The following is a 22,236-nucleotide window of genomic DNA, read 5'->3' as shown; positions in this document are numbered from 1 at the left end:
ACACAGCAAATATCTAGGTGTTCCGTTTGGATTCCTTCCACCGAGGAATCAGACGGATGCTCCGAGTGCTGGCCCTAGGGCAAGGCCTTCCCAGGACAAAATGACTGGGCTGGCTGGCTGTGTCCTGAGGATCCCGGCCCGTTCTCACGGACCTGCCTCAGGGCACTGGACCGGGGAGCCCGGAGAGCGCCCTCCAGAGTCTGGGCAGAGGTCTTGCTCTGGAGACCTCCGGAAAGACCTGAGGGCTTCTCTTGTCCTATGACCCTGTGCCCTTTGGACGAGGAGGCCTGGACATTCCGCCAGGGGTCAGAGAGAGCTCAGGGAAAATGCGCCGATGTAACCTTGGCCCCACATCTCCCCAGCAGGCAGACCCCACGCACCCTCAGAGCCCAGCCCAGAACCCCATTCACATCCTTCAGCCATGAACTCTGTCCTAACGTCCATCCTCTGGCTCCAAGTCCTATCTCTAGCCCCTCCCATCAGACCGTGGGCCTGCTGGAGCCAGGGACAAGTGGAGCAATGTCACTGAGCCCAGTGCATGGCACACAGTAGGTGCTCAACCACGAAGAAATGAGAATGCCTGTGTGTTTCTGTCAATATCACAGGGCTCTGTTGTCGGGGGAAAGCAGACACGCAGCACCAATCCTTCCTCGTGTATCAGTTCACATAGGGTTGCCTTCAGCTGATTTGCATTTTAAAGCAGAATCTTCATAGAGAAGAATACAAAGAAAAAGAAATGACTCTCCAATGGTGGAATGTCAGGCACCAGGACATGTGAACGGTATTCTGGAACCCTGACTATCCCACATGGGAAAACTTGCTACCCATGAGCAGGGCGAACTCTGCCGATAGCAAACTTGTCAGTTCCCAGATGTACACAAGGTGACGTCCATGCCACCTGAAGAACAACTACCTAGTCTCAGAAGTCAGCTGTGCGACCCCCAGCTAACCGCCACCATCCTAGATGCAGCTCCCTCTTCCAAAGTAGACTGAGTTTCCTCTCGATGATGAATAGCAGTGAAAGTAATAATTCCAGGGATAGGACGACGAAGCACAAACATGAGATGTGCATGCAGTTAAGCCCTCAGGGGTTGTATCATGCTGTTAAAACCCTCAAGTGTACTTGTAGGTCACCCAGAGAATGACTATCACCACCAGTTAGCAGAGCTGTCTGCTCAGGGGACGCAATCATGGCTCCCCACTCTGAGACGTGCCCGGCCTGGCCCGAGACATCATCCCTGGAAAGCTACAGCTGGGCGGCCTGTCTGGGCTTCCCGAGCACGGGTGGCTGGCTCCTGTTTGCAACTGTGACCTAATGGAAGAATTCCAGGTTAATTTTCCAAAACAGAAGTTTTAGGTAGTTCAAGAATCTGTTGTCCAGTATCAGGTAATATAATAGTCTCTCGAGAAATTTCTGCCAGAGAAGTGTCTGATATATATATATACCTCACCCTTTCCAGAAAGCGGTGGTGATAACAGTTTTGGCCTGCCAATCCTGGTCCGTTCTCTAGGACACAGGGCTCCCTCCCAAATTGCCGAAATCAGGGAGGCGTGTCAGTTACACCAAAGAGGGCGGGGAACCACTGCTCCGTGTCTTAGCGCCTGGGAAGAGAAACCGATTTCTCCTCCTAATTCCATCCTCTCTCAGCATCAGTTTCACCTCTCAGTAACTTTTAAGTTCTACGCAGAACTCCCGGTCCCTCTTAGAAGGTCCCTGAGTGACGCGAAACTACCGTCCACTGCTGGGTTTCATTCTAGAGGAAGAACGCAGTGCGTGCCCCGCCCCCACACCCCGCCGCCTTAGGGCTAAAACCCTTGAGAGACCATCCCACAGCGTCCCTCCCTGTGGAGTCCACCCGATGGGTCGGACTGACAGCTGAAGAGTCTTTGCTATACTCGCTCCCAATTCCTCCTTTCCCTTCTGTGCACACTTCCTCTGGCTCGACCCACTCCACACACAGGATCAGCTTCTCTTCCTGCGCTTTTACAACGTTCAGCATTTGCAGCTTCAATGTCCATTTCTTGAACTTGTGTGTGTGTGTTTTAATTCCTTTACTGTTTGTCTCGAGACTTATTTCCCTTCCGGTTATCATCTGTAGCTCTGATTCGGCTTTTGTCGAGCCCTGGACAGCTGCAGTGGCCACAGCCAACGATGGGTTCTGTGCCGTGCAGACAGGAGGGAGTCAAGTCTGGCCGTGGGTTCGTTTCTCACTCAATGACACACCCTCTTGTCCCTCGGCCACCACAATGATGGCTGCGTGTGTGAAGCTCTCCTTTAAATCACCCTAAAATAACAGGTATTTCCCATTTCTTTGACGTTTATTTCTTCACAGGTCATATGCACCAACACTCGAATCACCCCTGTGGGCCTCCTTCTGAGCCTCTGCAAATTTATCATATTCTTTTTCTTTTTATTTTTTTTATGGCTGAGAATACAAAGATCCAAAGCAGCATATAATTCTCTGGGAATAGTAACTGCATATTTCTCATTTTTCATGAATTCTTAAATTCTGAGCATTTTCTTCAACCTCGGTCCTACACTGCCACCTCAATCGATCAACACATTGACACTTGTCACCTTTTTGATTAGCTACATAAAGCACTTGGCTGAGAATTGTAGGTATGCTCTTATCAACAACCATCTCTGGAAGGTTCTGCGTGTGCCCAACAGAAACTCTGTGCCCATTACACAGTAAGTCCCCTTTGCCCTCCTTCTCCCCACCTGTAGTGACCACCATTCCACCCAAGTTCATCTTCGTTCTAACCTCTGGCCTGAAAGTAGAAGTCACCCTTGGCCGGTTACCTACAGTAAAAGATGAAAAGTACCCAAGGATAGAGGTGCATGGCTTTGATCCCTGCCAGTGAGGGAGGAGACACTTGAACATGGGAAAGGGTATGATGGGGGGGGCAGGATGCGGAGCTGCCAGGGTGGGGGAGAGAGAAGAGATGGTTCCTAAATGGTCCCTTGCTGGAAACAATCCCAGTAACGGGCCAACTCATGGGGTGGGAGGTCCATGCTCAGTCCTCACAGCCCTAGTGAGGGCACACTTCATCTTGGCTGCCCAGGATAGGGCCGCCCTTCACCAAACACAAGCAGAAGAGACTGAGCTACTTTCTACTCCCTGGCTGGGGGGCACATTACTTAGTAGGAAGTGGAGACAGATGGGGCAAGGGGAGGGGGCAGTTGTGCCACTGGAGGTAGGGTTCTCTCTTGGATAGGAAGACGACTTGATGAGACAGGAAGTAAGTACATGGCCAGGAGGGAGACCCTTCCTCGAGTGCAGGGCGGTGAGCTCAGGGCTAGTCCAGGTTATGCTAATCTTAACACGTCAGCAGAGCCAAGGGCTGCTGGGCAGCGGAGGGCCACTTCCTGCAGAGTGGGGCCAGAAAAGCAGGGAAGGAAGGGCTGTTTCAGGAAGATTAGTTCTGCTGTGTTCCAATAGGGTAAGCTGGGAGAAGTCTCTCCTTTTCAAACCAAACTTCTGGGCTCTGCTGAAGTAGGTTAAGAAAGTGTTCAGCAACGCTGTCGTCCAAGTTTGAGGCTTCTGTTACCGCTCCAAACGATCCGCGGGGCACAGAATTGAAATGGATCACTTCGGAATGGAAACAAAGCCAACACTTAGAAGTCAGATGTGGAAACCTGAATGCATTACAGAATGAGCAAGCTCTGATTTGCTTTGCTAAGTAATGCCATCAGAGGACAGGCTTTGTTCATGTCAATAATTAAGACTCGCCTTTAAGGAAAGAGAGAAAGTGTGCAAAATGCCTCCCTTTGCTCATTGCACCCTGCCTGCTTCCCTAGTGATTGATTGAGTTTTAAATGTTTTGCTTTTGCAAGTCAGTGTTGGTATTGGAGCCACCATCGGAGATGAAAGACTAAATAGGCATGGGTGCAGAGGAGGGTGAGGGTGAGGGGGTCATGGGTGAGAAGTGGCTTAGCAAGGTGGCAGTTTGATGTTATTTGGTGTATTGCTATCTCCCGTCATTCGCTTGGACTATTTGGATGGCACTCAGCTCTGACACAAAGCTTCACAATGTTGTCTGTGCAAGATCCAAGTTGGGGGTTGAGAGGAATTGGAAATCAGAAAAAGAATGACTGCCGTTCCCTGCAAAAGCTTGCAAGACAAACAAACAAAAAGTGGGGGCAGGGGGAAGACAAATTGAACTGTCTGTCACCTTCTTTCCAGCCTGCGGATCTAAGACAAATTGAATTCTATCACATCCTCTCCAGCATGTCGATCTGCGACAAACTTAAAGAGATACTGTCGATGTCGGGAAGTTGAACCTTTTCGAACGTTCGAGTTCTTGCAGTTACTTTGACAACTGGGAACAGACACATGAAACCACAGTCCACAAATGTTAAAACTCCTCCTTCAACACCACGGGAAAGGGCTGCGTCTTTTAGACCAAGGTCATTTGGACTCCATTGTCCGGTGGTCTGGGTGGGAAACTCCTGTCTGGCTCATGGAAAGAGCGCTGCTGTGGAAGATTCCCCAGATCCACATCCCGGCGTAACTGCAAACACACTACATTGCTCTGATCCTGCTGGTTTTCATAGTTGCATTAATAAAACTGGATATGGCGACACAGTTCCTTCTAGCTCTACAACAAGGAAAAATGAGGGACAGAGAAAGATGCCTAGACAATGAATAGATGAAATAATTCATCTATGGAAGAGCCAGAAGCTCACAGGATAATATTTTGCATCACTCAGGTGCCTGAACTTTAAGGTAGGAATGCCAAAATTAACGGGGGGGAAAAGAATGAAGGGGCAATTGATTCTGGTAGAATGCCACACCCTTCAGAAATCTAGGACTTTTAGGGGCAAAAGAAGGCATCGGGAGAGGAGCTAGACTTTCTTACACTTTGCTCCCAGGCAAGTGCCTTGTGCCATGTTAAAAACATAAGGAAGATTAGAAATAAAATATCAGCAAAGAATATTGGGTTGAGGTGCCGATTCTTCTCTTAATAACCTCATTATCTGGAAATGAGCCAACCACATTCCTGTCAGCACAGGTCGGGATAGGTCTCTTAGGGGCAGTTAGTTGTCTCTGAGCCTTACAACTCAAGACCCGGAGCTCTTTTCAAATCACGTGGGAGTCCTCTTAACAAGCCCCACCTTAGTTGTTTTTCTCCAATTGTACATTTTGGGGGGTTCTTTGTACACTCGCAATTTACCGCTTCTACCTAAGGCCTTTTCTTTAAATAAAGCTATTGCCTTGAAAACGAGAAAGATGATTTTTAACTTCCCACATTTTGTGAGGATAACACTGTCGTGTAATGCGGGAAAGCTCAGTGCATCCAGTGTGTCGCTCTGCCCGGTTTGTGGAGGTCGGGTACCCAAGGCCCCAGGTGGGAAGAGGGTGTGAGGTTGCTCCGCCCTCAGCGTGGGCTTGTTAAAGGGGCAAGGCTGATCGGGCAGGTCTCTCCGTTTTCCTGCCTCCAGCTCTGGGCTGCCACCCCCCTGCAAGGTGTCCACCCTCTGGCTACCCTGTACTGGGTTCCTCTCCATCCTTCTGTCCGTCAGCTTTGGCTCAGGCTGGTTCCTGGGCCGCCAGGGCCCTTCCCCTTCAAGCTGTCTGAAGCTGACCCGCCCCTCACAGCCCAGCAGCAATGGCTCCTGCTCACGATGCCTCGCAGACTTCCTCTTCCAGGGGGGCGTCTTGCCTTCTTCCACTTCCTCTTGGGGAGACCCTGTGCCTCTTCCTCCTCAATTCATCACACTTTATTGCCACTTCTTCCTTAGTGGAAGAAGAGCTTACCATTACATGAAAGCAAAAAAAAGAACGTTTCCCATTCCCTGCAGAAGCCCAGTCCTGGGGTGGTGTACAGAAGACAGAGGGCCCTCCGTAAACACGTGTTCAACTGGACAAAACGGAATGGAGCAGGGAGATACCAGCAAGTGCTGGGCCCCATCTTCAAGGATTAGATACAGACTCGGGGTGGAGGTGGGGGTGGGGGTGGGGTGACCCTCAGGGGCCATGCTGTGGGCTCGGACCCACTCCTGACCCAAACGCCTTTCAAAGGCCACTTCGAATACACAGAATATTTTTCTTTCCGAAGAACCTGGAAGGCTTTCCTTCATGTGTGTAGGGCATCCCTAAAGGCAGTAGTGGGCAGGAGCTGCCTCTGCTTCATAGACCCAGAGAACCAGAGACTCCCCCCCCAGGAGGTTAAATCGCTTGCCCTGAATCGCGGCCGGTGAGAAGGTCTAACACCTGGGCCAACACTGCTTTCTGCAGATGGGGTGTTTTCCAAAGACATTTATCAACAGTTTTTCTTTCTTGATTAATTAAACTAACCAAGATTAAACTCTTGAACACATTTTTTGACCTTGGAGGCCACGATAAAATACAGCTCCCCACACTGCTGCCGATCCAATTAAGATACGGGCTTTGGCTTGTCGCCAGCATGTTACCCTGTCCTGAGCTCATTATTAAAATTTGCGGCATTGCGATTTGTTTTGGCTGTCAAGATCTGACCCTGAAGCAAGAGTTAAACGATCGAAGTTGTAGGACATCCTAGGTGATGCAGACGGAAGCTCACGAGAAGAGTAAGGGTCAGAGGGGCTGAGCTCAGTGCTCTACAATAATAAACTGCGATGCCTGAAATAGCTAACAAGTCCTCATTATCTCATTATGTTGAATTATACGTTCTTGGCCGGATGGAAGTGAGAGGCAGGGCGCATACCTCAGACAATCCAGTAGCGAGTGAGTTTATGAATGTGGTTGGAAGCACACGCCAGGTCCGAGCGCTACGGCCCCTGGCCACCGAGGGTAATCTGCAGGTGTCCCCGGCACGGCACCTCTTCCCTGTCCAAGGGAACCCTGGCTCCCGGGCAGCCCAGGAAACCAGGGGAAGCTTGCTTTCAAAGATACGGGGCAGCAACTCCTCTTTGCTGCTCAGTGACTGGTTTTGCTGAATCTCATTCTCTTCACACTTAATTTGCACTGTGCCGGCTGCACAGCAGGGAAGTCCTTTGAAGGCTGAAACCTTGTTCCACCCCCTCAGGGGTCCCTCAGGGTTGTTAGGCGTCCCGTGGCGGGGCAGCTGTGCCCAGCCTGTGTGAACTCGGGAGCTGGGAATGCTCAGGGGCTGCCTGGGTGCCTGACTCTTGAGGACCCCTGGGTCAGCACCAGCCCCCAGGACAATCTGGCGCTCTCCTGCAGACCTGTGAGGCCCTGTATCCCCACAGGAGTAAACATGAGGGACATGCCGGTCAGTTGGCTGATGAGGAAGGCCCAGGGTCCCGGGCTGGTCAGCGGAGCTGTCCCTGGACCCAGGGCTCTGCCAGGGATACAGCTGTGAGCTCAGACACGGGCTGGCCAGAAGAGGGGAAGGATGTGAGAACTTCCAGTTTGAAGCAAAGCACGGTGACAAGGGCACCTGTGCACATGAGTGCCCGGGGAAGAGAGTACCCAGAACGGCGCAGTTCACCACTACACATCAAGGGTCTCCTACATTCGAAGGATTTGCATTGTTATCAGAAAGTCCCTGCAGCTAGAGAAAAAAGAGCTCCCTAATATACCCCCACTGCCATCAAACACACAGAGTCTGGAACAACCAGACAGGTAGGCAGAGGGGCCAGTTTACTGGTGTTTTGGATTCTATAAAATACACATCACTCCACCATCTGGCCATTCCCAGAGTCCTGTGTGGGTTCAAGTTGTACACAAATGCACAATAAAATGCTTCTGTTAAAATAACCATCTTACCTCCCAAGTTATTTCTCTCAATACAAATTATGACTTACCAAAGAAACCCTATCAGGCCAAATGGTTTCTCATTAAAAATAACTTCAACTTTTCACAAGATTTGAGATTAGTATTCTAGAAAGAAAGAAAGCTTGTGTCCAAATATTTCAAAGTTTGGTCCCTCCACGGCGAAAATAACAGGATCAAAAAATGTCTTTTCCCCCCTGGCTGGCATAGCTCAGTGGATTGAGCGCGGGCTGTGAAACAAAGCATCGCAGGTTCGATTCCTAGTCAGGGCACATGCCTGGGTTGTGGGCCACATCCCCAGTGGGGGCTATGTGAGAGGCAACCACACATTGATGTTTCTCTCTCTTTCCCCCTCACTTCCCTTCTCTAAAAATAAATAAATAAATAAATAAAATCTTTATAAAACTGTCTTTTCAAGGACCTTTATACTACCTTGAAAATGAAGGTAGATTTTAAAGTAATTGTTAGAAGGAGTGGACGTGCTGAAAAGAAACGAAAGAACCATTAAACGGGAAAATGTCTTACCTTGAGAAGTTGAGGAAATGAACGTGTCGAGTAAATAAATAGGGCTGTTCGGCAGTACTTATATTTTTAATCAGTTCCATCTATTAAAAAAAGTACAGAATTAGCGTATGTAGGATCTAAATTTCCGAGCCATATTAAGCTAAAGGTTATCTCCCCAACTTCCTGCATCGCCACACATTACCTCCTGGACCACAGCCAAACAGCTGTGTTTTGTGCAACATTTATGAACTTGACTTAAGGCTGCTCACTGAATAAAACAGAGCTATCCAGATTTATAGCCCCGTGTTTAATACAGTTGATTGCTACCATGAAAACAATGTGACAGATGAATTAATTTTAACTGGCAACGTCAGGGCATTGCTGTTCAAAAATGCAAATAAGAAAATGCCTCTAATCCCCTCCCATTAAAGTCAAATCGAGACAAGAGGTTAATCATTATTTTATATTTCTATAATGACATTACTGGGACGTGCAGACACACTCGAAACTTGTTCCGCAGAACGTAAAAGTGCAAGTAAAATGCAGCAACATATGATTATTTTCCTCTTTGAGCATAAACATTTACGGTAAGGCAAACATTTCATAGGAACCATGCAAACCTCCTGCACGTCTCGGTTTTTTTGGTGGGTGGTCATCTGAATTATTTATTTGCAGTTATCAGCAAGGCAAGAAGTAGTTTACATTGGCATACACGAACATGTACGGTCTTCTGGAACGCGTCGTGATGCAGAAAACATTTGGTAAAATCTGTTCGAGATTCCAAGCATTCTTCTAACTGCCTGGCTTCCCGAAGCCTCCTTCCCTTGGATTTTCTAACTGGCCCCATCCAAACGGACACACTGTGGAGTTTTTAAGAGGCACGCTGAAAACGGCTACTCAGGAGGCACATCACAAGCACGGCGTTTCATACTTGATGAGTTAGTTCAGGTTGAAAACCTGGAAACGAAACCGGGCGTTCACGTGGCTACCACGGCAGCGGCAGAGGCAACAATAAAACCGGACTCTGGAACTCCGGGCTGCCTCCCTCTCTTCTCGCAGAACAGAGCCCTGGGCCTGCCTGGTGCCCCTCAGGCGGGCTGGGAGCAGAGCAGCGTGACACACACAAACAAACACACAGGAAGGATCTGTGAAGTCAATTAACGAGGCTGATGCTACTCTCAGATGCTGCCCTCACTCAGTGCCTCCTCCTCCTCCTATTAGATATTCACATGGCCATTGTCTGAAGGTATGAGATGGAAGTTTCAAAGTAAATGACTTGCAGTTTCAACATCCTGTGCTTTTGTGTGCCAGTGGCAGGCACAGGTAAATAACGCTCTGCCTGAGCGTGAGCATAAAAGGAAATTGAATTCTGCCTCTTTATCTCCTGTTTATTCTCGACAGCCCCCACCCCCCACGCCCTGGTACTTGGTTTTTGGTAATAAATCTTCCTGCTTGGTCACGCTGCAAATTTTGATTTTTGATGGCTCTGTTGATAGAACTATCTATTTGGGAGCACACTCAGATGTCCCTGAGGATGTCTGCTTAGAAACGTAACTCTTTACTGTGTGCATGTTTTCTAGAAAACACCATTTAATGCCTTCATCTCTAGACTAGTTTTACTCAGGTATTTCTCTGCACACATAGGAATAACACGAGAACGCCCCACAGTATTATACAAGAAGGCTGGGGAAACAGATCCCATGAAAAACCGTTTCTTTCATGTATTCAACATCATATTACCTTCTCCAAACACATGTCAATGTGTTAAGCTTAATGAAAGAACAGTGGTGGTTAGATTCTGAGAACAGTGTCATAATAGTCATAAAGCTGTCTGTTTCACAAGGAGAAACTGACTAGCAGTGACAATGCATTACTCTTCCTAGACGTATGTTTAAACATAGCATAAAGGTGTTCATGCGCGTGCTTATTGCATCGGTACGGTGAAGTGTGTGTGTGTGTGTGGGGGTCACTGCAGCTGTGAGCCGTCTCGTCCCTGCACACCAAATGATGAAGCCACTTGTGAAGAACCACAAGCACAGGGTTAGGGCATTCTGTTCTGGGTGTCATTTGGTGGTTTTCACAAACACAAAGACTTTCCCCATTTCTAGTGGCAAGCAGTGGTGGCCTGAACCCCTGCTGCCCATCACCCGCGCTACCCCTCATGGCCCTCCCTCCGCTGCTCTTCCTCAGTCTTATCTGCATGAGTGGCATCTGGCGGGGGGGAGGGGGCAGTGCGTTACCTAAAAATCATCACAGAAGCTTCCTCTCCTCTTTCCTGGTTCATGCCGGACCACTGCTGGCCTTTATACTGATTCTACTGCATTCATTCACTCATTCATTCACTTATTCATTCAGTATTGAGCGTTACTAGGCCCTGGAGATCCAAAGATAAATAAGGTATGGGGAAGACACTTGAAGACAGGACGGAGGAATGTTGAGTCCTAATGGTGTCCCTAAACTCACCAAGACTCACACCACGCTCTTGGTCCTCGCCCAGCTTCCCTCCTCACCCAGCTTGCCCACCTCCGGAGATCCTATTTCCGGGCAATGGTACTCTCTGGATTCTCACCCTTGACCCGGGTCTTGCCCGAGTTTCCACCGGATCACGCTCCTGTGGCCAGTCGACCTAGATCCCTCCTCATGCCTCCCCTACGCCAAGTCCAAGCCTGATCATAGGCTCGAGCTCCCTCTTCCGGAATATTCCTCCTCTTCCCTTTGCATGTCCAAACCCTAAATGGCTAAAATGACCACCTCCATCAAGTAGCCTTTCTGGATCTCTCCCTTCATTCCACATCCACTGATATCCGACTCGGTGTCAGGCAATGCATGGCTGGGGGCTGTGGCTATAGACATAAAAGTTTTTCTTGCTCTCGGGAAGCTCGGGTCTGTGGATGAGGTGGCCCACCAGGCGAGCACCATCATGTGTGATAACCACCCCGGGGCAGAAGGCACAGAGAGGAGACAGGATATTTCCCAGTGAGGTGTTTCTGAGTGGTTAGCAAGGACCCATAGGAGTTGGCAAGTGAAGAAAGGGACCCGGGGCATCGCAGTCAGAGTGAACAGCAGATGTAAAGGACAAACCACGAAATGACACAAATATTAAAACTACCAGGAGTTCCGTGTGCCAGAGGTCGGGTATGGGATGGGTAAGGCAGTAGATGAGACTAGAGAGGAAGGTAGGGGCCAGGTAATTGAGGGACCTACGGGTCACATGAGAGATCTTGACATTTATCCAATGGGGCATCCACAGTCAGAAGGATTTTCTGTTTTTTTTTTTTTCCCCCAGGTCTATGGTCAAGGTGGATGGATGTGAAGAACAAAGACAAGGATCAGGGATGAAGCTGAGTAGGAAGACAGGTCGACAGTCCCAACAGGGAATGACGAGGGCCCGAACTGACACGGCGCTTCTTACTGCGGTCCCCAGGGCAGCATCATGACCATCACCTGGGGACTTGTCAGAAATGCCAGTCCTCGGGCCCTACCCCAGACCAACGGAATTAGAAGAAACTCTGGGGTTTGGCTCCATCAACCTGTGTTTCAACAAGCCCTTCAGGAGGTTCTGAGGCATAAAAATTTAAGAATTCCTGAACGAGGTCAATGCAATGAAGACGGATGAAGAGGTTTAGGGATGTTAAGGAGGAAGAATCTGTTGAGCTCAGCGTCCAGCCGGCAGCAGGAGGTCAGGAAAGCAGGTAGTCACATGGCTTCCCTTCTCAGAGCCCTGGCTTGGATCTGAGCACGTGGTGGCACCCATTCACGGGGACGGGCAATGCTGCAGGAGAAACACATCTGGCTGCAGGAGTGAGGGGAAATGGGTTCGGTTCTGAACATCTTTGGCAAGAAACGACGCTGTCTTCTTTGACTTTTCACAGCCCTTTGAGGGCTTCTCAGGAGGTGTACTGTTTCTTTTGCATTACAGTTGAGTTTGGGCACTAGCTTCAAACCAGGCTGCAAGCTCCTGGAGGGCTGTGGGCAGGCTTGATTTATCCCCCCAGCCAACCACGCCCAGGTATCTGCACAGAACATGAGCCCCCCACAATTGTTTATGCAATAAAGATGCCCCCATTAAAAAGTATTTTTGGAGCCAAGAGATGTATAGTTCGCTGAAGACAGAACTATCATCCAAGCAACGAGTTCAGCCTTTCTGGGACAGACCTGTGCATCCGCTGGCCCAGTGGAGCTAACAGTGTGATCATTACAACACCGAGGACATAAGGCCAAAGAAACTACCATTCTCTGAGTGGCCCCCCGGCCACACACTGTACCTGGAAGCTGCTGTACCTAGAAGCTTTTCATACACCTGCTGTCATTTTATTCTCACACAACTCCATGAGCTAAGCACTATTATCCATGTTTACACATGAAGAAACTGAGGCCCAGAAAGGCTACGTAGATGGTATAAGGCTTCACTGCTAGAAACAGTGGAGCCTGGATTCAAGTCCATCTGACACCAACAATCCTGCTCTCTGTCACGGAGCTGCCATCTCCTCACCGTTTGCACCGCTACTTGATCTATGCACTTAACCTCTTAAAACAGGTGGCAGGGATTGGTTAGCAAAGTAACTCTAGAGAATAAAGAGGGTTTAGTGGAATATACATTTTCTACCTTCCAGGTAAGGTGCTGAAAATTGAAAGGAAGCTATAGCAGGTGGGAAAACATTAATAATAAAAAATAAAAACATTAAAATACCAGTGAAGATATTTATTCTTGGTGGGGAACAGCATATCTTATAACCAGAGCAGGAATGAATTTAAAATGCTTTTTAAAAAAGGAGATAACCACATAATGGAATGTATCTGCAGGAAGGAGCTAAATCATAGCGAATCTGAGAATGAGATAGAATTGAGGTCCCTCAAAAAGGCAAGAATCAGGCAGAATGTATAATGCAGAGGACATGCCGGGAAAAAGTTTCTAATCCTTTGCTTCCAATCTCCCTGGGAAGGTGGGACAGAAAGCCTCAGCCCGCAGCGCTACACACACAGCTGGCAGGCACAAAAGACTTGGCCCCCGGCTTCTTTAGGACGAGCTCACCCGCGCTCACGGGCATGAACCTGCTCTGGTCTGGCTGCTTGTGTCACTCGGGAACAATTAGATCTAGGTGTCCTCTAATTTTGTGAGACATCTTCAATGAAAGAAAAGGTAAATTTCTAACACATCAAAGCTCTGCAAGGAGTAGCCCAGGGAACTCCGCGGCTGTCTAACCTTAGGGACCAGGAGGATGGCTGTAGGCTCAGGTGACCTGTCTCTCTACCCCCTGCACGGGAGGGGCAGGATGGTCTTCACAGGGCTGTGCAGTCCATTCAACAAACAATGCCTGCAAAGGAGACGGTGTCCACCAGGGGGCAGAATGACATGAACAAAGCAAATGAATAGTCGAGAAAATCAGTCTGCCAGCTGTAATTGGAAAGAGGAGAAAGTATCTTAATTTTTCAGGCTTTGTTGCTTCTTCCTCTTTTTTTCTTTTATTTCCACTGAGTGCCCATTAGCAGACTCAGCTTCTGTCTGTAGGGTTCCAAGACAAGCCCTTGCTTGCAGGGCCAGGTGAATGCATCCCTGCACCTGGGGATGGACTCTGCTGATTTTTTTTTTTGGTTTGATTCCAAGGTTCAGTGGGAACAGCTCTCATCCTGTGGGCACTGGCCCTCCCACTCTCCAGTCAGGAAACTCTGAGGGTCATTGTAAGGAGACGTTCCCAAGGGTCTGAAGCAAGGGTGAGGCTCCTGGCTCCTCAGGAGACTTCACTCACTTACGAGACTTCAGCGGATACGTGACATCTTCCGAGGCTCGAGGGATTCACGAGTGAAAGAAAACTTTTTTCTTGCTTTGTGGCAGATTCACTTTAGTCAAATGAAAACTTCCTAATAATGAGAACTCTTAATGCGATGAGTCTTCACTAGAATGGTGAGTGGGGGTCCCCTCAAGAGATTTTCCCCAAAGATACAAGTACCTGGGCTCCACCGTTAAGAGTCTAACGCAGTATTTTGTAGTAGGACTGGAAACACGTGTTGTAAAAAACCTCCCAGGACGATTGTGATATAGAACCATTTTTTAATGGTGCTGTCCACTGAATAATTCAAAGTCCCCCAGGATTTGACCCAACTTCACTCTCTAGTCTTACTCTTCCATATTCTTCTTGAGCACCTGTTGCTTCCCCTAAAATGGGGCAATGATACTCTCCTAATAACGTTGCTTAACGGACTGAAGCAACATTATCTGTGTGCATATAAGATGCACACAAATCTAGTGTGTTGTCTCATGCTCAATATACAGCATTAACGGTTGGTCCCCAATAAATAGCCACCAAAACAAAGAAACAATAACCAGACCTGCCTCACGAGTGAGGGAACTTTCCTTTGCAGGAAGGCAGGCCGACCCTGCCTTAGGGAAGGCTAGGAGGAATCCTTGTGGCCACCAGACCTTTTCCCAATATACCATGGTTTCTTTAGGTGGGTTTTGTTTTTTTTTAGAGTTGCATTACTTTATAGCCACCGCCAGACTTAGAGCTTGCAGAGGGCAGAGCAATGGGGAAGGGAAGTCAAAGACATTGCAAAGAAATTCTGTTCTTGGCCAGGAAACTAAAGCGACCTAGAGCACGTGGGCATAGGTTCTCTGTCTCCTTCACCTTTTGAGTGCTTTTCAAGACCTGGATCATCTTACTAGCTGCTGGAGGGAGTCTCAGCAGCTGTGCTGTCCAGCTGGGGGATGCACGGGGGAGCCACAAACACTTATAAAAAGTTTCCTGGCCAACTACGACGGGGAAATATTAGATGAAAGCCAGTTAAGCAGATTTTCAAATGCTTTTAATTGAAAGAATTCCCAGTGTTTAAAAAGGTGAATAATTGTTGTGAATCTCCTAGAGGGGGACAAAGAGGCAGCGTTTCCCTTATTTATATAATCACGATATTCTCTTTCCTTCTTTCTCTCAGTGTCTGAGAGGACTTAGATGCTCAGGAACACACTTAGGAAAATGATGTGATAGTTTTAACAGGGATTCTTAACCCTCTCTGCACTACAGAATATCATGTGACATTTTACTATTATTTTTTAAAAAATGCATTTTGGACTCTACCCTGGAAACTTCAGAAGGGCCATTGCAACTCTATGTTTCAAAAGGCTCTGCTGGAGATTCTGCTATGCAGCCAGAACAGATCACCGCCGCCTTAGAGGAATGGCCCTTGGATTCCGGGGGCCTAAGTTCAAGCTCAGGTGCTATGGGTAGTCATTCTGTTCTAGTCTAATCTATTCTGTCCTGAAAGTGACACTCTGGTTGTCTCAGTTTTCTGATCCATGAAACAGGAACTCATACCCACTCACTGGTGTGGTCTCAGGTCCAGAAGAGTTCAACACAATAATGCAGTAAAACAATTCGCATGGAGTAGATGCTGTTTGCAATTTGCAACCCTGAGGAGCTTCAGTATGAATAAAAATGGTAAAAGTATTTGCTTTCTCAAACTTGGGGCTCCCGGTTTTGCCCTTCTCCAGAAAGAATAGTCTTGAGTTCTCATGTCTGTGACATGCCTGCTACCCGTTGGCCTTGAGTGTCCCGAGAGCACTATTTTCAGAAAAACAGCACCAGACCATTAGCAAAGATGGTTAGGAGTCTTTTGGAAAACATACCCCATGTCTTTTGGACAATAGTTCCCCATCTTTCAAATTCCACATAGTCTCCATTTTCCATGAGACTATCTAAACTAGCCCAAGAAACTGAAATCTGGTTTCAGAGTAGAAGCAAAACGAGAGCCCCCGGGGTCTGTGTTGCGCGCCCAGCAAAGGCCCGGCCAGCACTGGGCAGGCAGCGGCTGCGCACGCTCTTCCGCGGGGCGGAGTCTTCTCACGTAGGTGTTCACTTCCAAGGCACTCCTATTCCTCTAAGGGCAGATGTGCCGGGGTCTTTATGGGCCTTCTAACATTTGGTGTCTTCATGCTCCCTTGCCTCTTCAATAATTCCTTCAGTATCTTATTCCATTAAATAACTTTTTAAAAATTTAGCACAGAGACACAGAGAGAGGGAATGTGTGTGTGTATGTGTGTGTATCTGGTGACAGCTACTCTCTTGGTGTGAAACGCACGCATGTGCATGAGTGTGACTCTGGCCAGAGAGGCGCGGTTGTATATGAAGACGATGGTACAGATAATCCACGTCTTGTAAGTGAACACCATTCTACGGTTCATTTGTAAGTCAGTCGTCTGGAACTTGGAACACATCTTCCCATGAAATGAATGTTCTCCATGGTGGCCAGAGGCCCCGGCCGGCCCACAGGAGCCCGTCTGCCTCATTGTGCACCTGAAGTGAAACGGTTACTAACGCCAGAGAACAATGTCTCCATGGGAACTCGTTTTCAGAGTCCTAGTGTTTAATGTGCAGAACCACTGACTTGAAACTTTTAACTCATCTGCTAAACCACACACCCCCCCTTCCCTTTAATAAATTACCTAGAAGAGGAGCTATTCATACCACAAATGATTTCTTGAATATATTAGGTTAAAATAATATTTCTTTTCTCCGCTTGTTTTATCCACCTTGAAACTTTGGTAAAAGGATACCTATAATAAGGCAGAGAGTTTCTTTAAACATTCCTGAACTGCTTCAAACCTGGTTTCTCATCATGACGATTCCTGGCCCCCTGTGGGGGTCCCCACCCAGTCAGCGAGCCACAGAGGCAGCTGTCACTGCCGCTTAGTTTTACACCAAAGCTGCATATTTGTTTTTCCTACTGTATCTTTACCTTTCCCTGGAGTTTTAACTCAACTTGCCTTATAATTTAACAGGAATCTGGAGGAACTGAGTAATGAGCTATATTCTAGGTCACACTGACCACAGGAATCAGAAATGTTTCAGCTTACACTACGCACAGATTATGCTAGAAGTTGGATAAATATATTGCCGAATCACAGGGCTGGAAAGAACCTGAAACGATTGTCTGGCCTATTCCCTGGCCCCCCGACAAGCCGGTCATTCCAAACGGATGAGAGCTGACTCCAGCTTTAGCGGACAAACATGACTTTGTCTTTAACCCTTTTCTGGATGTAGCAATTGACACACCTTTCAGAAATCGCTGTGAATTTTTCATCTAAATCCTTCTCTTGACGGCTGCAACCATAGTTTACATTCTCAAGATGCCTCTTCATAGGAAACCAAGGAGTAGGCTTATTTGTGTACAAATCACACAGTGTATTTAAATGTGACAGTTTGTGCTCGCTCTCCTAGGGCATTCCTAAACATCTCCGTGTCTAATAGTCGAGTCACCTTGCTGTATTGTTTGTACCCGACCAGCGGTGGGAACCGAAATCGAGCTGCTGTGCTTTATGAGGCTTCTGAGAACTGGGCATAGTTCTCACACATCCGCAATGTTCAAGTCTAATCTGGTAAGCAGACCCGAGGACTCGAAGGAACACCAAATTCAATCACTATGATAAAATTGCAGTGACACGGGCTGTTAATGTGTAGTCACTTTTTTTTCAAGCAGTCCAAAGGACATGACCAGCTTAATGTGTTAGCTTGTCAATCAGGTAAGGAAATCTGAGAACCTACCACTATTCAAAGCTGTTCATAAAATGCAATGTCCTTCAATATCACCAAATATCATTTTTCTATATAGTGCCTGCTACTGAATCTACAAGGGCTAATCTCAAAATAATTTATTGTTGATTGCGAATGACTCTTTAGACATGATACTCAGAGACTCTTTAGTGGAAGTTTTCAAAGGAATGTGCATATTGATCTCCATATTGTGGAAGACACTAAATATACTGGCTTATAGCAAGTACTGTTGGCTACATCGCTGTGTTAAAAACAGCCCCACTGTCCCCCATGCGGAAAGAGAAAAGCCATTGCAAGTTCCCTCTGCCTGTGAGGTTTTGAGTGCCTCAAAGGGGAGGATTACATCAGAAAGAAGTGGACGTGGGTGGACATTTCCATAATGGTGGTCTCAACAGGACAGTGAACCACGTGCCTTGTTGACCTCCCACATGTATGTGCTCATTGGAGGGTGTGATGGCTAATGTGTCACCTGGACTGGCCAAGAGGCACCTGGATGGAACAATGTTCTGGGTGTGTCTGTGAGGAGGGGCGGGCTTCACCTAACCTCTCGGAGGCCTGAATAGAACAAAATGTAGAGAAAGGAGGAATTAGCTCCTTTTTTTCCTGCCTCACTGTTTAAGCCAGGACATCTCATCCTATATTATTAATGCTTTGACTGGGATTTATAGCACTGGCTTCCCTGGTTCTCAGGCCTTCGAACTCCACTACACCACTGGCTTTCCTGGGCCCCCGGTGGCAGATGGCAGACCATGGGGCTTCTCCGCCTCCGTTAATGCACAAGCCAGCTCCCTGTAATAAATCCCATTTTGTATCTATCAACTGACTGATCAATCGGTAGATATCTCCATCCTGCTGGGTCTGTTCTCTGGAAAACCCTGACTTGTGCTGGCGGCTACTCATCCATCCTAAGTATCTAAAGACACAGAAGAGCTTTGTAACTTCGGGTTAACAAACTTGACCCTCTAAAATGACCTTGAGAGCACAATGCCTGACTTTTCTCCATCAGCCAAGTGCCCCCGTGGAGACTGTTGACCCTGCTTTTGTATAAGCTTACAATGTAGGGTCTATGTGCGCAGCTTCTGGGCAGAAAATAGACCCCTACTCTATCACCAGGATGTCCGCTTGCATGGCTCGGCTGTATTGGGGGCAGGACTGTTTCCGGGGAAATGGGATAACTCTTTTGCTACTGCTGAATATGCCTAATGCTGCTTTGGAAGTTCAAGGTTCCCTGAGCCGATCAGGACAAGAAGCCTGTGCCCCCATACGCCAGTCAGATTCCTGGTCCAAAGATGGTTTTCTCTCTATTATAACCATAAAGACCTAGAATACTTGTGAGCAAACACAAAAGAAGAAATATTAAAATAATTGTTTTTATTTTTGCTGTCAGGATGTCAGAGGTGTAACCATTTGAGATTTATGCATTGCTATTTTTAGCTAAATAGACAATGATGAATATACATGGTCCTTCAGTCCTAACAATAGTATTCCTTCATGGAAACTTCCTGTCTTAAAGGTTTCCACCAGAACGCTTAAACTTCCTTCCACATTCTGGAGAAAATAACAGCATGAAATTGCCACTCTGGCATTCCTTTGTCAGGGGTCTGACGGAAGTCTTTTAAGGCACCTACTAATTATTACACAAATGAATTGAAGCAAAGTCGTCAAAGACAACTTACTTGTTCGTTTTTAGTAAGCCTGGTTTTGTTGTGAATGTCTGACGTGACCAAATTAAATCCGTGCTTCTCCGACAAGATTCTCAGAAGTAAGACCACAGTGCGACTCCCACACTTGCCCACTCTGTTGTATACCACCTGGCTCGGGAAAGGCAGCACCTGGGGGAGAACGAGAGAGAGGGCCAAGGTGAGACCTTGGGGGTCACATGCTCAGGGTTCTTCCCTCCATTTCAAAACAACAAACGTTTCATCAGTCTAACGAAAAGGATCACATGAACTTAATGAGAGAATGGAAGCGATGAATCGTATTTACCTTCACCGTGTCACTCAAGACAAGAGCTGGACTCATCATCTTGCCATGGGCACTGACACCTAAAAGTGGTGACATTTCATGCCACCTACAAGGCTGATCAGGGAACTTTTTTTTTGCCTTAGGAACAAAATATATAAATATGTGCATTAATAATATTCTTTTGCAAGTTATAATTATGCTTTATTAGAACTTATGTATAGAGGGCTCAAGGAAAGATACAGTAATTTTAAAAGTTGAGACATAATTTACATACAGTAAAATTCATCTTTTTAAAGTGTACCAGTTAGTATGCTCCCAAACCCGTGAATCAGCACTGCTATCTTATTCCAGAACACTTCACCCCGAAAGAAACTCCATACCCATTAGCAGTCACTGTTCATGTCCCTCCCTACTTTGGTCCCTGGGAACTCTCTACTTTGTGTCTCTATGGTTTTGCCTGTATCCTTCAAGACATCTCACATAAGTGGAGTCATACAACACGTGGTCTTTGGTTTCTGGCCTCTTTTACTTGGCAAAGTGTTTTCAAGTTTCACCCATGTTGGAGTGTGAATCCATAAGGACTTCATTCCTTTATGTGGCTGAATAAATACTACGTGTACGGACAGACTGTATTTTCTTTATATATTCATCAGTAGGTGGACATTTGAATTGTTTTCACTTTTTAGCTGGTAGGGTTAATGAGGCTACACACATTTTTGTGTAAGTTTTCATGTGGATACCGGTTTTTGATTCACCTTGAGGATATCCTAGGAGTGAAATTGCTGGATCGTATGGTAACTCTATGATTAATTTTTTGAAGAACTGCTAAACTCTTTTTAATACAGCTGCACCATTTTACATTTCTACTAGGAACATAAAAGACTTCCCATTTCTCCACATCCTGGCCACCCTTTGTTATTGCTTGGTTTGTTTGTTTTTTAATGATAGCCATCCTAACAGGTGTGAAGTGGTATCTCAGCATGGTTCTGATTTGCATTTCCCTGATGACTAAATGATGTTGAGCATATTTCATGTGCTTATTGGCTCATTTTGAGTTACTTTTGTGTATGGTGTGAGCTGCTGCTCTGACTTCATTCTTTTGCATGTGAATAACCACTTAACCCAGGACCATTTATTGAAAAGACCATTCTTTCTCCATTTAACTATGAAATGAAAATCCACTAACCATAAATGCATGGGTTTATTTTTGGATGCCCAATTCTATTCCATGGATCTATGTGTTCATCCTTATGTCAGTACCACTTTGCTTTGTTATACATTTTGAAATCGGGAAGAATGAGTCCCTCCAACTTTATTCTTTTTCAAGATTGTTTTGACTATTCTGGATCCCTTGCATTTGCATATGAATTTTAGGACCAGCTTGTCAATTTCTGCAAAAAAAAAAAAAAAGGCAGTGAGATTTTGGCAGAGGTAATGCTGAATCTGTGGATCACCCTGGGGACACTGCCGTCTTCATAGTCTTCCAGTCCATGACACAGGAAGTCTGTCCACTCACTTGGTTCTCCTTTAATGTGTTTCACTGACGATTTGCAATTTTCAGTGTGCAAGTCTTACACCCCTTTGACTATTTTTGATGCGATTATATACGGAATTGTCTACTTCATTTCATTTGGGATTGATTGGCCATTAATAGAAGTACAATGGATTTTTCTATATTGATCTAGTATCCTGTAATCTTGCTGAAGTCATTTATCAGCTCTAATAGTTTTTTTTGGGGGGGGATGTTGATTTTTTTATGATTTCCTATATAGATGAGCATGTCATGTGCAAACAGGGATAGTTTTACTTCTTTTCCGATACAAATGCCTTTTATTTCTTTTTTTTTAATTACTCAGTTATAATGATCTTTATAGACTAAGAAGCTAGTATGGAATGCATCTCAGTAAATATTTACATCCCCAGTAAAGATACTATTTCGCTTTCGAATGCTAGCTTCGAGCAACAACTAACAAATGATAATTCAGAGTTTCCTTTATTCAACACATATTAATAACAGAAGGCCACAAAAAGTCCCAAAGCTAAAGAATATAGTACAGTATAAACAAAAACATACCCCAGACTTGCCTATGGTATGTCGTTTGAAATTTTGTCCATAATTATAGGTTATCTTCCTGAAATATTTCTTATGCAGAATGCCGCTTCATAAACTGTGAGCTTAAGGGCTAATTGTCACTGAAGTAAACCATAAATATTATCTATATCACTCATTTAGCAACCAGTCATGTACCATTTTGATATAATTCTTCTAGTATGTTTTCTTCAAATGAGGAAAGCCTTGTTTATTTGGACCAATCAGTACCCTCTATCAAATGTCCTCCCAGTGCCTAGAACCCTCCCTGTCCATATTACAGAGCCTCAAGAGACATTGACGGGTTCTTGGCAGCCTGCGGGACTTAATGGACTGCTTAACACCAATTAACACAATGATTCTGCCAAAATATGGGACCACAAAAACCTTCAAATACAGCTGATCTTTCTGATCA

At 46.4% G+C, this 22,236-nt stretch overlaps 1 protein-coding gene across 2 annotated transcripts in view; it reads right to left on the bottom strand.

Moving 5' to 3' along the window:
* Positions 1-22,236, bottom strand: part of UST (uronyl 2-sulfotransferase) — a 266,013-nt gene that overhangs the window by 89,290 nt on the left and 154,487 nt on the right. For both annotated transcript variants that reach the window (XM_036024868.1, XM_028510379.2), the window contains exons 3-4: positions 19,444-19,599; positions 8,247-8,326 (exon numbers count right to left, since the gene is read on the bottom strand). In XM_036024868.1, coding sequence (XP_035880761.1) covers positions 8,247-8,326; positions 19,444-19,599 — 236 coding nt within the window. The remainder of the gene's footprint in view (positions 1-8,246; positions 8,327-19,443; positions 19,600-22,236) is intronic.

Source organism: Phyllostomus discolor, chromosome 4 (genome assembly GCF_004126475.2).
Source record: "Phyllostomus discolor isolate MPI-MPIP mPhyDis1 chromosome 4, mPhyDis1.pri.v3, whole genome shotgun sequence".
NCBI classification, from domain to species: Eukaryota; Metazoa; Chordata; class Mammalia; order Chiroptera; family Phyllostomidae; genus Phyllostomus; species Phyllostomus discolor.
Note: the sequence above shows the minus strand (reverse complement) of the source record. Positions and strands in the feature narration are given on the sequence as shown.